At 36.4% G+C, this 16762-nt stretch overlaps 1 protein-coding gene and 1 non-coding gene across 2 annotated transcripts; one reads left to right on the top strand and one right to left on the bottom strand.

Annotated features, from left to right (window-relative positions):
- Positions 1–615: 615 nt before the first annotated feature.
- On the top strand, positions 616–8414 carry LOC104453501 (dolichyl-diphosphooligosaccharide--protein glycosyltransferase 48 kDa subunit). Its single transcript, XM_039317228.1, has 13 exons — positions 616–1043; positions 1218–1354; positions 1554–1679; positions 2129–2182; positions 2305–2418; positions 3825–3880; positions 3958–3999; positions 5632–5707; positions 6019–6090; positions 6178–6303; positions 6387–6491; positions 7247–7330; positions 8149–8414. Exons 1-13 carry the CDS (start codon positions 746–748, stop codon positions 8194–8196), a joined length of 1338 nt encoding a protein of 445 aa, XP_039173162.1. The 5' UTR covers positions 616–745; the 3' UTR covers positions 8197–8414.
- Positions 8415–16220: 7806 nt separating this feature from the next.
- LOC120296534 lies at positions 16221–16375 on the bottom strand. The gene has a single exon (XR_005553482.1). It is a non-coding gene; the product is annotated as a small nucleolar RNA snoR83 (small nucleolar RNA).
- Positions 16376–16762: the final 387 nt, after the last annotated feature.

Raw genomic sequence — 16762 nt, 5'->3', positions numbered from 1 at the left:
GAAAGATCCAAAACTCTTGAAAGTAAAATTACATATAATTCTTATATAATTATTAAAACTAGGGATATTATTTTGGATTAATACCAAATTACTACACCTATAATAAATTTACCCCAAATTAATTTTTAATCCCCAAAACCCCAAACTAATATATTTATGACGAATTTACCATTTGTTTAATTTATTATCGAATTGTCGAGAGGGCATATCATTTTAGGTTTTGCCCTTCATTTATGTGATTTTTCACGATATTAATAAGATTCTACAAAAAAAAAAATAAAAAATAAATTCGTCACAAATATATTAGTTTGGAATTTTGTATGATAAAAAAAGTTAATTTGGATTAATCCGTCATTAGCATATCAAATTGAGATTTTTGGTGATCAAATAATTAATTTATAATAAATTCATCACAAATATACTAATTTAAGATTTCATGATACTAATCCTATTATTTTAGATATTAATGAAAAATCAAAAAGCTGCTTTTATGATTTTTTCTCTAAAAAAAGCTTGACCAAGGAGGCCATGACTTTTGCAGTTTGGTTTTTCCATTCAAAGCCAAAACGACACCGTCTCGCCCGTCCCCGTTTCTCTCCATCCTCCATCCTCCTTCCCCGTCTTCACTCTCTCTTGCCCCACGCCTCACTGCAAACTCTCACAGAAGAGTCAACCAGAGAGTCAAGAGATAGAGAGAGAGAGAGATCGCACCGTCGTGGCCTAAACCCTAATCCCCCGACCGGCGATGGCGATGGCGACGGCGACGGCGAGATCTGCGGTCCTCCTCCTGGCGCTGATCTCCTTCCTCCTCCTCCTCCCCTTCCTCGCCGCCGCCCTGTCCGTCGACAGCCCCAAGGGGCGGCGCGTCCTCGTCCTGCTCGACGACCTGGCCACCAAGTCGTCGCACTCCCTCTACTTCCGGTCCCTCCAGTCCCGCGGCTACGACCTCGACTTCAAGCTCGCCGACGACCCCAAGATCGGCCTCCAGCGCTACGGCCAGTACCTCTACGACGGCCTCATCCTCTTCTGCCCCGCGACCGAGCGTGAGTTTCTCTCTTTGACTTCCGAGGTCGAGTCCAACTCGGCTCGGGCGAATCTGGATGTGCAGCAAGGGCGTCGTTCGATGGACCGAATTTTCTGTTTGTCACTTTTTTTTTTTCAATTTTACGTGTTGCGATCGGTGGATGTTGATCGCTTTTGCTTGATCGGTGAAATAGGTTTTGGAGGATCTCTTGACCAGGCTGCCATTCTGGATTTTGTTGATTCGGGCCATGATCTGATCATTGCTGCCGATGCCAATGCTTCGGATTTGATTCGAGAAATCGCTACCGAGTGCGGAGTTGACTTCGACGAGGTCTGCATCGCTTTGTGCGTTTTTTCAGATTTTCTGTCGTTCAGAGATTTTCGCTAGCAACTTCATCATGAGTTTTCTGTTGTATTATTCGGTATTTCCAAATGCAGCATGTTGCTTGTAGTTCGGGTATCTGTTTGCCCTTGCATTTGGATGCCGGAATGTTGGGTTTAGTGATTGATCTTCATTGCGGGTGGTGCAGGATCCTTTGGCTGTGGTTGTTGATCACATTGGCTATGCAGTTTCGGACACAGAAGGAGACCATACACTGATTGCTGCTGATGATTTCATTGATTCTAGTGTCATTCTAGGGGATAAGAAAATTGAGGCAAGTTAAAGATCCTGTTTTTGGGTTATTTATGTGCATGACTTAGATGTTAGGTTGTTCTGATTCATGGTTGCTATGCTTATGTGATGTAATGACGCTAGTGTAGGATTGAAGTCCTATCTTTCTTTAGTGAAAATTCCTTTAGGTGCTTTCTGTTATAGCAGTTGTTTTACTTATTTTGGCTTCTTTTTTTTTTTTTTTTTTTTTTATAATTTGTCAATGGAGTCGGTATTTAAATATTTGACATGTCCTTGGTCATAATGATAACAAGGTATAAAGCAAAGATCCTCCTCAGATGATTTTATTGATGCTTGCTTGTGAGTGTACTGTCCCAGTGATTTCTGATGAAGGTCTTACACATGTTGTCAATATTAACTATGACTTCAGTTCAGTGACTATATTCTGTGTTATGTGATAGGGTTTTGTCTAATAAACTCCCATTGTTCCAGGCTCCAGTACTTTTTCAGGGGATTGGACATTCATTAAATCCTTCCAACAATCTGGTAATGTGTTACTCTCCTTTGCTATTACAAGTTTGCATTTTCTGTCATCTAGAAATGTTTGTTTTCAGTTCATGTTTGGTATTGAAATTTTTCAACTTTGGTATTTTGTGCACCATTTATAGGTCTTGAAGGTTCTTGCGGCTTCTCCTTCTGCTTACTCTGCAAATCCAAAGTCCAAGTTGTCAAATCCGCCGTCACTTACTGGATCTGCTGTATCACTGGTTTCAGTCGTGCAGGTTAGTTGAATTGTTCTGGTTGGCACCTCGTAATTTGGTCTTTCACCATGCCCTTGATGTCCTGGTTCTTCTTCTAGAGAGTTTTGCTGTAAATTTTAAGTGAAACTGGATTTCACAAAAACAGGATCTAATGTCTGCACATTATCGAGACAAAGCATACGTTTGCCTATATTTAATCATTCATGGAGACTGGTTTTGCATTGGACAATGTGTGGGTGTAAGTTTTGCTTTCTAAATTGACAATATTGTTATGTGGCTGCTGATGTTTAATACATTGATAATTAGCTGGAGGAGTTGGAACAACATTGGAGATATTAGACTTGATATTTTCTCTTTTTGGTGGATGAGTTTGTCAATTGGCTTTCTCAAGAAGTACTTTTTGTTTTGGTGGATACGTTAAGTTTTACTTTATATTGTTCCCTAGGTTTATCCTCTCACATTTCCTTTGTATGCTTAGACATATTAGAGAAATTACTCCTGTTTGATGTGAGTAGACTGCTGGGATGTTTCTCATCGATGCAATGAATGTCTGAAGTACTTACTAAAATAGCTGAATTCTCCACTGAATATCTTCTTGAACGATATCTCTTAGACAGGTCTTTTATTGCCATATAGTTTTTGTGCCGTGGCTACAAAATTTTTTATAGTATGATTATGTAGTCTGCTTTAAGAATATTATTGATCTAACATGGTTTTTTTTTTTTTTTTTTTCAAATACTAGAATCATGCTTAGGGTTGTGATAATACTCACAGTTTTTTCTTGCAACGTGCCAGTACATTACTGTAGAACTGTGTTCAGTTTCTAAATTGTATGCGTGAGAAGGTTAGCTTGACTTTGTAGCTGCTCGTGGCCATACTGAGTGTAGGACTCTTAAAGGTTGGGATGAGGAAGTGGACTCATTCTTTTGGGGTCAGAGAGGAAGTTGGACTTGCACTGCATAATATATGTGGGGTTCTGCCAATTCTTTTGGCAGAAAGAAGTGTCTTTCGAGTAACTTTTTGAGTGAAAGAAATGACATTGCATATAATTTTAACTGAGATGCATGTTGACATGCATATAATTCTACTTGTCCTTTTATTCCTCATCCAATTTGCGGCATGAGGGGACATTGGATTCAGTTGAGCATTTCCTCAATAGTCTCAGCCTTTTGTCCTGATTCTTTTCTTGTGAAGTCCATTAGTTAGAAATTCCTTTGCTTGTTGTCTCTGAATTCCTTGATTCTAGGATCCCTCTCTCTCTGCCTGTGCCAAAGGGAAGGCTCGTTTCTCATTGGGCTTCCCTCTTTGCTTCTATATACTAGACTTCTTCACTCTTACCAGTAAACCTGCATTTGAAGTGGTTGATTTGTTTCTATAGTAGCAAGCAGTCCAACATTATTTCTCACTTTATATGCCTTGAATTTCAGGCGAGAAACAATGCTAGAGTATTGATTACCGGCTCATTGAGTTTATTCAGCAATCGGTACGTAGCAAAATTATGGATCTAATTTGTCCTTTCCGTCTTTACATATTCTAAGCTGATATCTGGTTGTTTATCAGATTGTTCAGATCTAGTGTGCAGAAGGCTGGGAGCTCAACCAGGTGAGTTGAGGCTACAACTTCTTTTTATTTTTTGGTCTTTCTTTCTGATTGGCATTTTAAATATGCAACAATGTGTGATACAACTATTGTTATGGATATTTTACCATAGTAGGATGTGTATGTTACTGTTTTGTTTGGGAAGCCTGCTTTATTTTCAATATGTATGCAATCTTTCCTTGGAGCATGAATCCACTCATCCTATGGAGTTTCCTTACTACTAATCCCAGAAAAAAAGGAGCAGGGTGAGGAAGAGAATCCGTTATAGACAGGGATAGATATAGTTTTTTTTTTTTTTTTTTTTTTCTTTTTAGTGGGGGTAAAATTTGATCAATGATTACAAATTAATCAAATGCAATCATGTTAATAATTCGAGTGGTGTTCTTGCCCTGAAGATTCCGATAAAAAGGAATTTATAATGGGTTTGATTTGTTTGTGGCAGCTACAATTTGATAACTTCAGAGTTGTTTATTAAGTTTTATCAATTTGTGGGGACACATTGAAATGAAAATGTTGAATGTTGACTTAGCTATATACATTTTTGGAAAATTAATGGGGGCAAAATTTAATTTTAGGTCAAAATGTTGAATTAAAACTTGAATTTATTCAAAGTTCCCCACTATTGTGTATTTAGGTCGGTCCCTGGCTATAGATGCATGTTTAAGAAAGCTTATGTTACCTCATATGATGTTAAGGGAATAAAAGGAAAATTCAGTCTGTAGAGTTTGAGGTTTGATGAGATGGTATGGTTGCTCCATGTGTGACCTTTGTCTGTCACGGGTTCAGATTAGAATAGGATTTTTGCACTGCTGGGTTGAGGTTGTTTTTGGTGAGAAGTTTTGGTGATCTCCCCAAGTCCCTTGAGACCTTGTGCTCTCAAACACCTTTTATCAATATGAAGGAGATGTTGGTTTCTTTTGAGTGCTGTAGTGACTTGATGAAGACTGAGCGAGTTTCTCTTAGCATTGCTGGCATGGTCAGTCTTCTTGCTTGCTGGTTGGGAAAATCTGTGCTAGTATGTATATTGTCATGTGGTCATGTTATTTGAATATGTTACTGAAATTTCAGGAAAAAATTGGCATGCTGCAATACCAACAAAGTTAAGGAAAGTTTAATTGAAGTTGTATGGCTTTGTGTTCATAAGTGATAGTGTATAATCTGCTTATTTCGGTCAGATAGTCATTGGTCTTGGTGGTCTTAATGTGTCAAAACTGTTTTCTATATGATTTGAACGGAATGTTTAAGCTGTCTGATGATGCATTTCAAATTCTGTAGTGTATGTATGTATTATCTATACTGTTATATGTAGGATCTGTCAATCAGGCTTAGACTTCAGAGAGTTCTTTGTAATTTATAGCTGTGACCCATCCACTGCTTTAGGAAGGCAATTTTCATCATTTTGGACTGCTCATGTTGGGCCATAATGTGGAATTGCAGACTTTGGATGTTAACTATTATATACTCGAGGGTCTTCAATGTGGTGCGTTATTTTCCGTTTACTTTGTTGCCCAGAATGACGTGTGCTTAAGATGTACAAAATGATTTTAGATGATATTATACTGGTGCATTACTTCAGGAATATTGTCAATCTGCACCCGGTACAGGAATTTGATGAGTATGCCTTTGTTCAAACAGGCATGAGAAAGCAGGAAACGAGCAGTTCCTCACTGAAATTAGCAAATGGATATTCCATGAGAGAGGACATCTGAAGGTGAGACATTCAGAATAAATAGAGTGGCTGTACGTTTCTGGTATAAGTTATTCTTGTTGGTGAAATTGAGGTTTATTTGTGTCATCTGTGGAGTGGTAAAATGCCTTATGGTTCTATCTGGGAATTCAACCAGAGAAGGTTTCATCCGGATTACTTTTTAGTTCTCAGATAATTTGGTCATATTTGACAATAGAGTGCACAGGGTGTCTTTGTTTGGTCAAGCGCAATAGGATGATGCTTAGTTATTGTTCGTTGCTGCAATTTTATTTTCTGTTTCTACCTCATCACCTTAAAAATTTCCTTATTCATAGGCTGTGAATGTGAAGCACAATCTAGTTGGGGAAGCTGATGAACCTGCGATGTATAGGATCACTGATGACCTGGTAAGTTTATTCCTTCTGATTGTAATGTCTAAGAAGAAAGATGGGCTGGGTTTTGAAAAGCAAAATTCCACTTTTTTTATGTTGTAGGAATACTCCGTTGAGATATACGAATGGTCTGGAAGCAGCTGGGAACCATATGTTTCAGATGATGTTCAAGTTCAGTTTTACATGATGAGCCCTTATGTTCTGAAAACTTTATCTACCGACAAAAAGGTGATATAACTTTCAGTAATACTTCACCAACTGCCTTTTCTCATTCCAGAAATTTTATTGACTGTTATCATGTCTTCCTGCAGGGTGTGTATTCTACTTCATTTAAGGTTCCAGATGTCTATGGTGTTTTCCAGTTCAAGCTTGAATACCAAAGGCTTGGATACACTAGCTTGTCCCTATCCAAGCAGGTATTTGACTCATTCGTCTTAGATATATTACTTGTAGCTTATTTGCACTTCTCTTTTGTGTGAGCTTGTGAACCATTTATTTGTCTGTAATCCACTATGTTAGCGTTTGGAAGACATTTTCATTTCTTTGTGAGAGATGGTGGGATTTTTTTACCTTTGAAATAAGCATCCTGGTATGGGTACTTGCCAGTAGCAACTGCCAAGAAGATGTAATTTGCACAGTGCAAAGTAGTAGTCGACAACTCTAAACTGTAGTAGCTCTTGCTTGTTACAAGAACATGCTTATACAGGTCCTGTTTGAAGGGAAAAAATGACAAAAAGCAACCCACTGTCTGAAACCCATTTGTGCAGTGATGCCTGATAGAGCTACCTCCTGCTTGAGTTATAGATGGTCAACGATGACTTTATTGCCTTATAAAAAGGCTTTAAGCAAAAAATTGTTGTCAAAACAAGAAGATATTTTCTACATACCAAGAATGCATCTTCAGTGCCTTTTTGCCATTGAATTTGAGCATTATTTTTGTGCTATCAGTTTGTCATTCTTTTCTATTCCTGTTGGACCTTACCTATTTGTGTATCAATAAAGTTCTATATTCTAAGAAAGAAAAAAAATTAATCAAACTTAATCATGCTAGCATAAATCCTTGTCATCTGCTGTTTGTTTGCTTTTTATGATTTTGCTGTTTATCATATTGAAAGATGATGTGGCTCAGGCAGCAGTCTTATTGCTTTTGTTTGAAAACATTCCATTGCAGATTCCAGTACGACCTTTCAGACACAACGAGTATGAAAGATTTATTCCAGCTGCCTATCCCTATTATGGTGCAGCATTCTCTATGGTATGATCATTTGACCCACTGGTCTCTTGTTACTGTTTTGTGCAAAACCTTTATCTATGTTACACTTTTCCAATGCGGTGGTAAAACCCTCTCTTTTTGGGCATCAGACTAAAGGATTTGCAAACGCTGCATATGCTTTTATCCATCTATGAAGTGTTCCCACTCTGCTCCTAGTTAATTAGATTACGAAACTCTCACCATTGGCATCACTTTTATGGTTGTGTAGTTGTACATAAACAGAAGCATCCGAGTGAGACTTTCCTTTTCCTTTTCTGGAAACTAGACTTTCCTGTTCATTGTCAAGTTTTGCGTGGGATAGGGGAGGCTGAAAGTAAAAGCTGGAAAGCAATTTGCAAAACGTAGCCCTACAAAACTTCTGCTTTGTTGATTTTTAATATGAATACAACTTCTTTTTTCTGTTTATATAAAATATTTAAATCACTTGAAGATCATTTGGTCATATGTTGCAAACAGTGTGCTTCATCAAGCTTAGATTACATTGCTATTTGTGGGGGGAAGATTAGACTCTGTGATAGTTGTTTGATTCAAAGTAAAAGCAATATGGTTAATTTTCATTATTTTGATTTGGTTTTTGTTTGCAAGTTTTGGTACCCTATAAATTCCACATTTGTTTGGTAAAAAATTCAAATTCCTCTCAAAATCAATCCAATCAAACTGTGAATGCTCCTAAGCTTGACCTTTTATTGGGGCCTGAATGATTGTTAATTTGATCTCATCATTGTAGAGTCTCAGTTGACTGACACTATTTCTCTCTACAGTCTTGCATATTTTTCTGAAAGCTTTCTTTATTAATGCAGATGGCGGGCTTCTTTCTCTTCACCTTTGCCCACTTATACAACAAGTAGACTTATTACACTTTCCCCTCCTTGAGACCTAATTTTTGTAGAAGTTTTAGCACTTTATGTTTGAGAAATTCATGAAGATCCGACTTTTAAAGTATTGAAAGAGATGGATCGCAAATTTTCCTCCAATTCTCCAGATACGGTAGTAACTATTTATGTTTCATGTACAAAACATAAAGCCAGAATTCCCTGTTGGGTTGCAAATTTCTTCGTTTCAGCAACCTATCTACTCATATTACCAAGACGAAGATGCAGCCATAAAGCTACCTGCTATGAATGTGACGTAAGGGGAATTGCTACCTGATTGTATAATCTAAAATGAATGGTGGCCAACCGAAATATACTTGTCGCATGACCATTTTGAGCCTTTCTTAGGGGTTTTTTGGTCGAAAAACCACTGCGAACTTGAGCCGTACTTCTCCCATGTAAGAAAGCCCCTAACGGAGTTAACTTAAGTTACCCATGTTCTCATTGCTGCTCTCTTCTAACGTTTGATTCTCAGTTCCATTTTTCATATCTACGCTGGAGAAACTCTAATCCTTATTCTTTGAACAGTAAAGTTGGGGCAATTTGAAGCCTTCAAATATCTTTTATGCGTGCGCGGGTATTGGGGTTTTGGGAATGAAATGCTTCCAAAAAAGACGACGTGCAAGTTGATGAGCGGTGATCATTGGTTAGCCAATATCGTCAACGGTGACGTGTTCATAGGGATGTCGGACCAAAGTGATCAATTGTAAGAGATGTTTTGAATCAAAATCAAGTCTAGAAGGAATTTTGAAAAACGAGCGCCATTCCTCTGTGCAAGCAAATCTCATGATGGAGCACCCCTTGGTTTATTGCATACCTCAGATGCCAGTGGCCAATGCTTCCGCCGCACAGAAAGTAGTTCCATTTCCTTTCCTTTCCTTTCTTTTTTACTTTTTTTTTTTCTCATTTTGAGGATTTTTTTTTTCACATTTTTTATTTCGTGATATATCAAGCAATTCTTACGATATTAGAAATCATATCTTATCTTATTTGGTCAATTTACCCAAATGGCTAAATGCAATCTAAGGTGTTTGGAAAATAGCCTTGTTTTGAATATCAAACTAAATTCATTTGTTAGAATATTTAAATAATAAACTATGCATTCATTTAATAGTTTAAGTTTTTATAACCGTTGATAATAGTCTCACAAAATCTCACATCATTGATTCCATGTCTTGCCTTTTCAAATAAGCAAATAAAGATTATCTTAATATTCGCACAAGTACTTAAGTAGTATAGACGAGTGCTGGTCAACAACAGATGGAAAGCCCTAGCTATAGCACGGGCAAGCGGCAATGGCGGTTGATGATGATCGGCTGGTAGAAGGAGAGGGCGGCATAAGGCCGTGGCAAAGGGACAAGAAAAAGGCAAACATGCTGTGATGAGGAGGAGAAGCGACATAAAGTTGCGGTGTTACGATGGAGGAAGTGAAAAAGCTCCACTAAGTCGTGAAAATTATTTGCTATGAGAATGTGTGCATAGACCCTACCTAGGTGAAATTCGAGAGGGTCAACATATTGCTAGGAAGGTGCGAATAACTCTCTTGCAAGGTGGGATTGCCAATTGCCACTTTGTTTCTCATTCATTTTTTGATCAAATTCATATTAGAATTATTACTAACTTATTCTAGGTGAGTTACGAGCTAAGTAAGGTGTGGAAGCCCACCTTACTCTTACAAACCATAGATTTTGGAAAGTTTGAACAAAGCCTAATTATAAAACCCTGGGAGAAGACCCCTGTTAGCTATACATAACTAAACATGTTTTTATTGAATTAAAAACTCAATTGATCTATGTCACGAGAGCTAAATTCTTCATGCAACATGATCAAACTAGCAACAGAAAATAAATCTCAACCTATTATGAAAAATAAACATTAACTAAATCAAAACTAGGAGGAGAACATTAAAGTTTGAAATATAAATTAGAAAACTACTTAACTAGAAAAACCAACTTGAATTAGGAAACCTATTCAAATTAGAAAACATATTCAAATTAGAAAACCTACTTAAACTAGGATACTTGCACTAATTAGGAAATCAACTTAAATTGGAAACTTACTCAAATTAAGATATCTACCAGGAAACCTATTCAAATAAGAAAACCTATTTAATCAAGAAATTTACTCAAATCAAAAACCTACTTATAATAAGAAGCTTATTTAAGTCAGGGAATGTACTTATATTTGGGAAACTACACTAATTAGGAAAGCAACTTAAACTAGAATTTTACTCAAATAATAAGACCACAAGGTCGAGTTGGAACTTGGAGCCCAACCCCCATCTACTTAGATTGGGGTTGGGTTAAGCAGATGGGCCCCCAACTAGCATCTATTAGTGTTGGGGATTGATTGAGCTCAGGAAAGAATTTCAGGAAGTCATTGAGTGATCTTATTTTTATTCCAAATTTAGATCAAAACAATGGGAAAGAGACAAGAACTTGAAAGGTCCCAACATTAGCCATCTTGATTCCACACCATTCATTTACTAGAGAAGTTAAATGTTCCTTACGAGGGCATAATGTAGGATGAACTTGAAAAACCTCCAGTTGATCCCTTGTATTTTCTTTGCTGGATCCCAGTCTTTATTGAAGTTCTATATCTCAGGGAATCTTTGCCATCATATTCTGGGGCTTTGATTTCTTTAGGGCTTAGGCGCTTGAGTATTATTTGTTTGTCACTCTTACAATGGCTAAAATACTGTTATATTAGGAAAATCATACTAATTACATCTATCAAATGTCCACATTGGAACGAGTCACAATCAAGGAGATCAAAATAAAAATAAAGCTAGTTATAGTAACAATCCAAAGCATGCCTAATGACAAATTGAAATCAAACACAGAGGATTCATGCTCAAAATAGAACGTGCTCCCCAACGAATCATGTTTGATAGTGAATCCTTCCATGTTCACAATTTGAGTTGGGAACATGTCCAAAGGGGTGAACCCTTTGATCAAATCAACAAATGGTCAGTAAGTTCATGGCACTTGAATTTGTTGGAAAATTATAAAAGAAATAACGTATTGGAGGAAGAATATGCAACACTATTTGTTATAATTGAAAATAATAACTTCGAAAAAATGATAACAAAAATAAACAGGAGGTAAGGTATGGCTAATTGAATCTCCTTAAAATGATTAGTTCTTGCCAATGATGTGAAGCAGCTTCACAAACTATGCCTCATTATAGACAACACCTCAAAACCATTTGAATTAGCACTATGCAAATAGGATTTTGTCAATCACTTATTAAAATTGGCACACTTAGAGAAAAATTGAAATGAGGGGATGTACGTGATTCTTGGAATGAAGAAGTTCAAATTACTTTTTAGAGTTTGAGAAGTCATATAATGAAAATACATATAAATTAAATAGATACAAAAATCCAACATATATATAAACTAAAGAAATGCATGAATTAAGTGAATACATGAATCCAAAAGATGCATGGACTCAAGAGATATATGAATTGAAAAGTCATATCTCGTTGAACTGAAGAGACATATCTCGTTTTGCTTACTTTTGTAGATTCACTAACCTACCATAATTACGACAATCCCCCACATTAATGGATTAACAAAATATTTTGACTCGAGCAATTCTAAGTGTGCCTACGGAAGTATGCTGCATTACGATAGGTATCTTTAGCTTTGAATATTTTTAGTGAAAGCCTATGGACATACTTAACTAGTTACTAAGTCTAAATCTCTATATAATGATGTAAGCTTAGACAATAGACCTTACACATAATATCTCCGAATCAAGATTGGTTCTCGATTGTGTTCATTCTTGTAGCCTTGAACCTTTTCAAATTCATGCATGTTTTAGAAATTTAAACTTCAAAGATTTTTACAGAGTCGGCCAACTCCATACTTGTAGATGCATTCTTAGTAAAAGTATTCTACCATACCTTAATGGAATGTTGAATTCTTAGTTATATGAATCATTAAACGGATACCAGATCCTTAAAACGCTGTAGAAAGCATTATTGCATCATAGAATTGTGAGAAATGTGCACACTAGAGTTTCCAAAATTTGTGTTGTCCTATTAAACCTAGTCCATGAGATTTCTAATTAGTAGGTTAGGTTTTCACCTTGGCACCTCTTATTGGGTTAAGGCTTTTAACTCCATTCCCCCTGATATGCAGTTTACCCGCTCTTTCAACAAACCTTTTGTAAATGAATCCATGATATTTTTCTTTGACTTCACAAAGTTCATAGAAAATATTCAATTCAAGAGCAACTATCTTATGGTATTTTGTTTGCAATGATTGTGTTTAGACTTACTGTTATATATCACATTTGATCCTCTTGCAATTACTGCTTGATTGTTACAATGAATGCATATTGGAGGCATAGGTTTTGGCCATAATAGAACATCATCTAAAAATTGTCGAAGTCCGACTTTATCCAAAAGAACAAACTTTATTTCAATTGTGGATTGCACTATTAGAGTTTGCTTAGAGGATTTCCATGATATTATGGCTCCTCTCAGCTTGAAAACATATTCGCTAGTCGATTTCGATTAATCGGAATTATAAATCTAGTTGGTATCATAGTAGCCTTCAAAAATAGTTGGATATTTGTCATATTGCAAAACATAGTAATTGGTTCTTTGAAAATAACCCAACACTTTCAAAAGCACATTCTAATGCTCATTACCAAGACTAATTCTATAGCAGCTTAGTTTCCTATCAAGTGCGCAATACTCGGTCTAGTGCAGTTCATGATGTACATGATGCCGCCGATCACTTGAGAGTATTGCAATTGTTTGATATTGTTTCCAATATTCTTTTTAAAGTCAAGTGTGGAAGAAAATGATTATTTGCCTCTTTAATGCTAAACCCTTTAAAATTCTTATTTACCTTTTCAATGTAATAAGATTGTGTTAAACCTAGACCGTCATAATTCTTTAGAATTGTGATGCTTAATATAACTTCTGCAATACCTAAGTCTTTCATCTCAAAGTTCTTCTTGAGAAAATTTTTGGTGGTTTTGATAACTTAGTGTTATCTTCATAATTTAGCATGTCATTGACATATAGATAAATAAGTACACATCAAACTAACATGGATTTAGTATACATATATTTGTCTTACTCATTGATTGCATACCTATTTTAGATTATCACATAGTCAAACTTCTCATGCCATTGTTTAGGAGCTTATCTAAGTCCATACAATAATTTGACAAGTTTACACACTTTGTGTTTTTGTCCTTTGACCTTGAATCCTTCAAGTTGTTCCATATGAATTTCCTCATTGAGATCACCATTTAAGAATGTTGTTTTCAAATGTATCTGCAAATTGTATAATAAAGTCATATCAATCAACATCCTAACTGATGTATAAGTGAATAAGTATTAAAGTAGTATAAACTATCTCTTTGTCTAAACCCTTTACCAATAAAAAGTACTTTATACTTATTTATGGAACCATCAACTTTATGCTTCTTTTTTAAGATTCATATTTATATCCAATTGATTTATATCCTAATGGATAATTAACCAGTTCCCAAAGTGATTACTTATGATAGAATCAATCTCATTGTCAACAATTTTTATTCTAGTAAGGATTATTTGATGTTGACATTGTCTCTTGAAACGTTTGAGCCTCACTTTTTAGCAAATTAGGTCTGAAAGATTTTTTAATTAGTGACCTCTTGCTCCTTCGAAGTTTGGTTTCTTTGGCCTCAACTTAATCATTATCAGATTTTGATTTTCTAAATTTCTTTTGAGAAGGTTCCCCCTAATTTCTTTCGCAACAATATATATCCTCAAATAATTCACCATCATTTATCCCATCCCAATCGAGAATACAATCAATGATTGTGGAAGGCTTGAGACCGCTTGTTGAATATGATGGGATATTTGTTATGTTGAAGATTTTTGAAGACTTCAAATCTTGTCTTAAGTTGCACCAAACATATGATAGATTATTTCTCCAATTTGGAGGATATTTTGAGGATTTCAAATTCTTCTTTATCCTATCTTATTCTAATCTAAATCTGGACAACCAAACGCAGCATTTGACCTTTAGTAAAAATCTTTCTAGGCTTTGTTTATCTCATGAAAAATGAATGATTTTGAAAACATTTTTTTAAAGATGATAACTTATATCACTCATAAAAATGAATGAACAAACAATATTTTCATCATCCATGAAATTGTTTAAATATAAATTGTTGTTGATAATAAAAATATTTTCAGTTGACTAATTATTTTAAGCGATATAAGCGATCATTTTTAAGAAAATATTTTTCAAATTGTTTATTTTTTCATGAAACAAACGGAGTTTAAAAGATGTATATGACACATGGAAATTTTGATTAGGCCAAAGTAAAAGGAGTGTGGTCGAATACCTTGAAGGGACTAGCTTCAAACTAGCTAAGTTTTAAGAATTCAATGAGTTTAGAGTCCAATTTAAAAAATGAAAAAAAAATTCACAAGATCACCTATGTTTGAACTCAATGCAAACATTCTAACAAAAAAATGAAATAAAACGTAGTGTGAACATACAATTCATAAATAATAATTTCTAAATGCAGAGAAATGCAGTACTATGAAACATAGTGTGAACATACAATTCCTAAATAATAATTTCTAAATGCAGAGAAATGTAGTACTATGAGATAGTGGTCAACTTTTGTCGTTATTGGCGAATTGATCCCTAAGTTTCATGAAATGCAAGAAAGATCATAGGGCCAAAATTTATGTGCTAAGAAAGTGACATAAATGTTGAAACACAATAAGAAAAGACGTCTTAATGCATTTTCAACATCATTTAGGATGCAAAAAATTACACAGAAAGTTTTTTTTTTATGTCGATAGAAAGTCAAAATTTTGAAAATTCCCTTGAAATGGAGCCATTTTCTTGATGTTTCCTTTGTTGTTGTTGTTGTTTTTTTTTTTAATTTTATTATGTAGGTTGCGAAACCCTACTTCCTCAATCATGTGTCCTCACCCGCAATTGTACTTGACTTTGTTTCGAAATATCCTTGAATTTGAGACCTTCATATGAATAGTCCACCGAGCTCATCCCCGATGAAAAGAATTGGAATAGCCAGTCGTCACGCCCTCTTTTCTCGCAATTATCGAGGTAAATTTATTTTGATCATTGAGACAGAGAGAAGATTAGGGAGACAGATAAAACGGGGACGAGGAGGCTAAGTGGCAGCCGGGGCCCTGCCCGGGAACCGACGCCGGCACAATACCTTCCAAGGCCGACGTCCGGCTTCCAAATGGACACGAAATTTCGAATCTCCACAGCTACTCTCTTGAGCTAGAAACAGGTTTAGCGAGCAGAATTGAAGGGAAAAAGCTGTCGGGGATCTGCTTTACGGAGCTGAGCAATTCGTGCTCTGTTGCTCATCCGTCTCTTGTCGTCTGCACTGTTGCTAACGTAATGGGCCTGCGTACGTCGTTTAGAGATGCTTTCACACGTTGTTTCACGAGTTCCGTTATCAGATGTTTGCAATAGATGTGTGGTTATATATGGTGGAGCTGAGAAATGAGAAATGAAATCGCATTGGATTGCCTTTTCCCCCAAAAAACGTCGGTCGCGAAGTATGCGTTCCAGCCCGGCAAGAGAAATCGGACCATGGTCATTTTGGAGTCTGAGTCTTGTGTCTTTGTGAGTATCATTTGGGATGATCTCACTGAATCTTGTGTTTTCGTGTGCATCGTTTGCAACATTTGAAATTAAGGGTATGTTTGCTTTTAGAAAAAATTTCATGGTGAAAATTGTTTTTTGAAAAAACATTTGTCAGAAAAATGCATTTTCCTCTATGAGGGAAATTATTTTTTTTGGTGTTTTCTTGTCCAATCAATCATAAGACGTCACGACTACGTACGCAAAAATTCCAGCCGGCGTTCGAAACAGATCTCGTCTTCAAACGTCGCATCCATCCATGGATTCATCCTCATCCCTCGACCAGGAACGCAGAACAACAACCCAAGAAAAAAGAAACAAAATCGATTTTTGAGAATCGGAAGATATAAATACATGTATGGGAAAGCTACTAATAGAACGCCCGAGATGAGCAAGGAACGGGCGTCATCAGCGAAGCTCCCAGAGGCAAAACCTTTTGATCTGGGCCTCCCATGAATCAGACGAGCACGGGGGAAAACGAGCCCCCCCTCAAATCTCGCCTGGGATTAATGGAGGCCGCGCTTTCTCAAAACCCAAATCGAAAACGAAGACGAAGAAGACGAAGAAGGGGGAAGAGGAGCGAGTGAGGCGGGCTGGTTCTGGGTCGACTGCGTGGGAAAATTTATAGAGTCGGCCTCAAGAACGCGAAAACCCTAATGCCTCACTTCGAGGTTGTGGCCTTTTTGCGTTTCGGTCCCTGTGTTCATGCGTATTTTGAGATTCCGACCCCAGTGCTACTTCCTTTCGTTCCCTTCTTTCTTTTTTTTTCTTTTTTTTCAATTGAGCCACTACGGCGGGCTCCTCTTGCCTTCTGTGTTTTCTATTTTTCTTGGAGGGGTACAGGCTTTCGACCTTCAAAGTTTCTTGAAAAATGTTGGACTGTTTGACAATTAA

The sequence above is a fragment of the Eucalyptus grandis genome, chromosome 7 (assembly GCF_016545825.1).
Source record: "Eucalyptus grandis isolate ANBG69807.140 chromosome 7, ASM1654582v1, whole genome shotgun sequence".
Taxonomy (NCBI): Eukaryota; Viridiplantae; Streptophyta; class Magnoliopsida; order Myrtales; family Myrtaceae; genus Eucalyptus; species Eucalyptus grandis.
The sequence above is the reverse complement of the archived record's forward strand: the minus strand, read 5'-3'. Positions and strand labels throughout refer to the sequence as shown.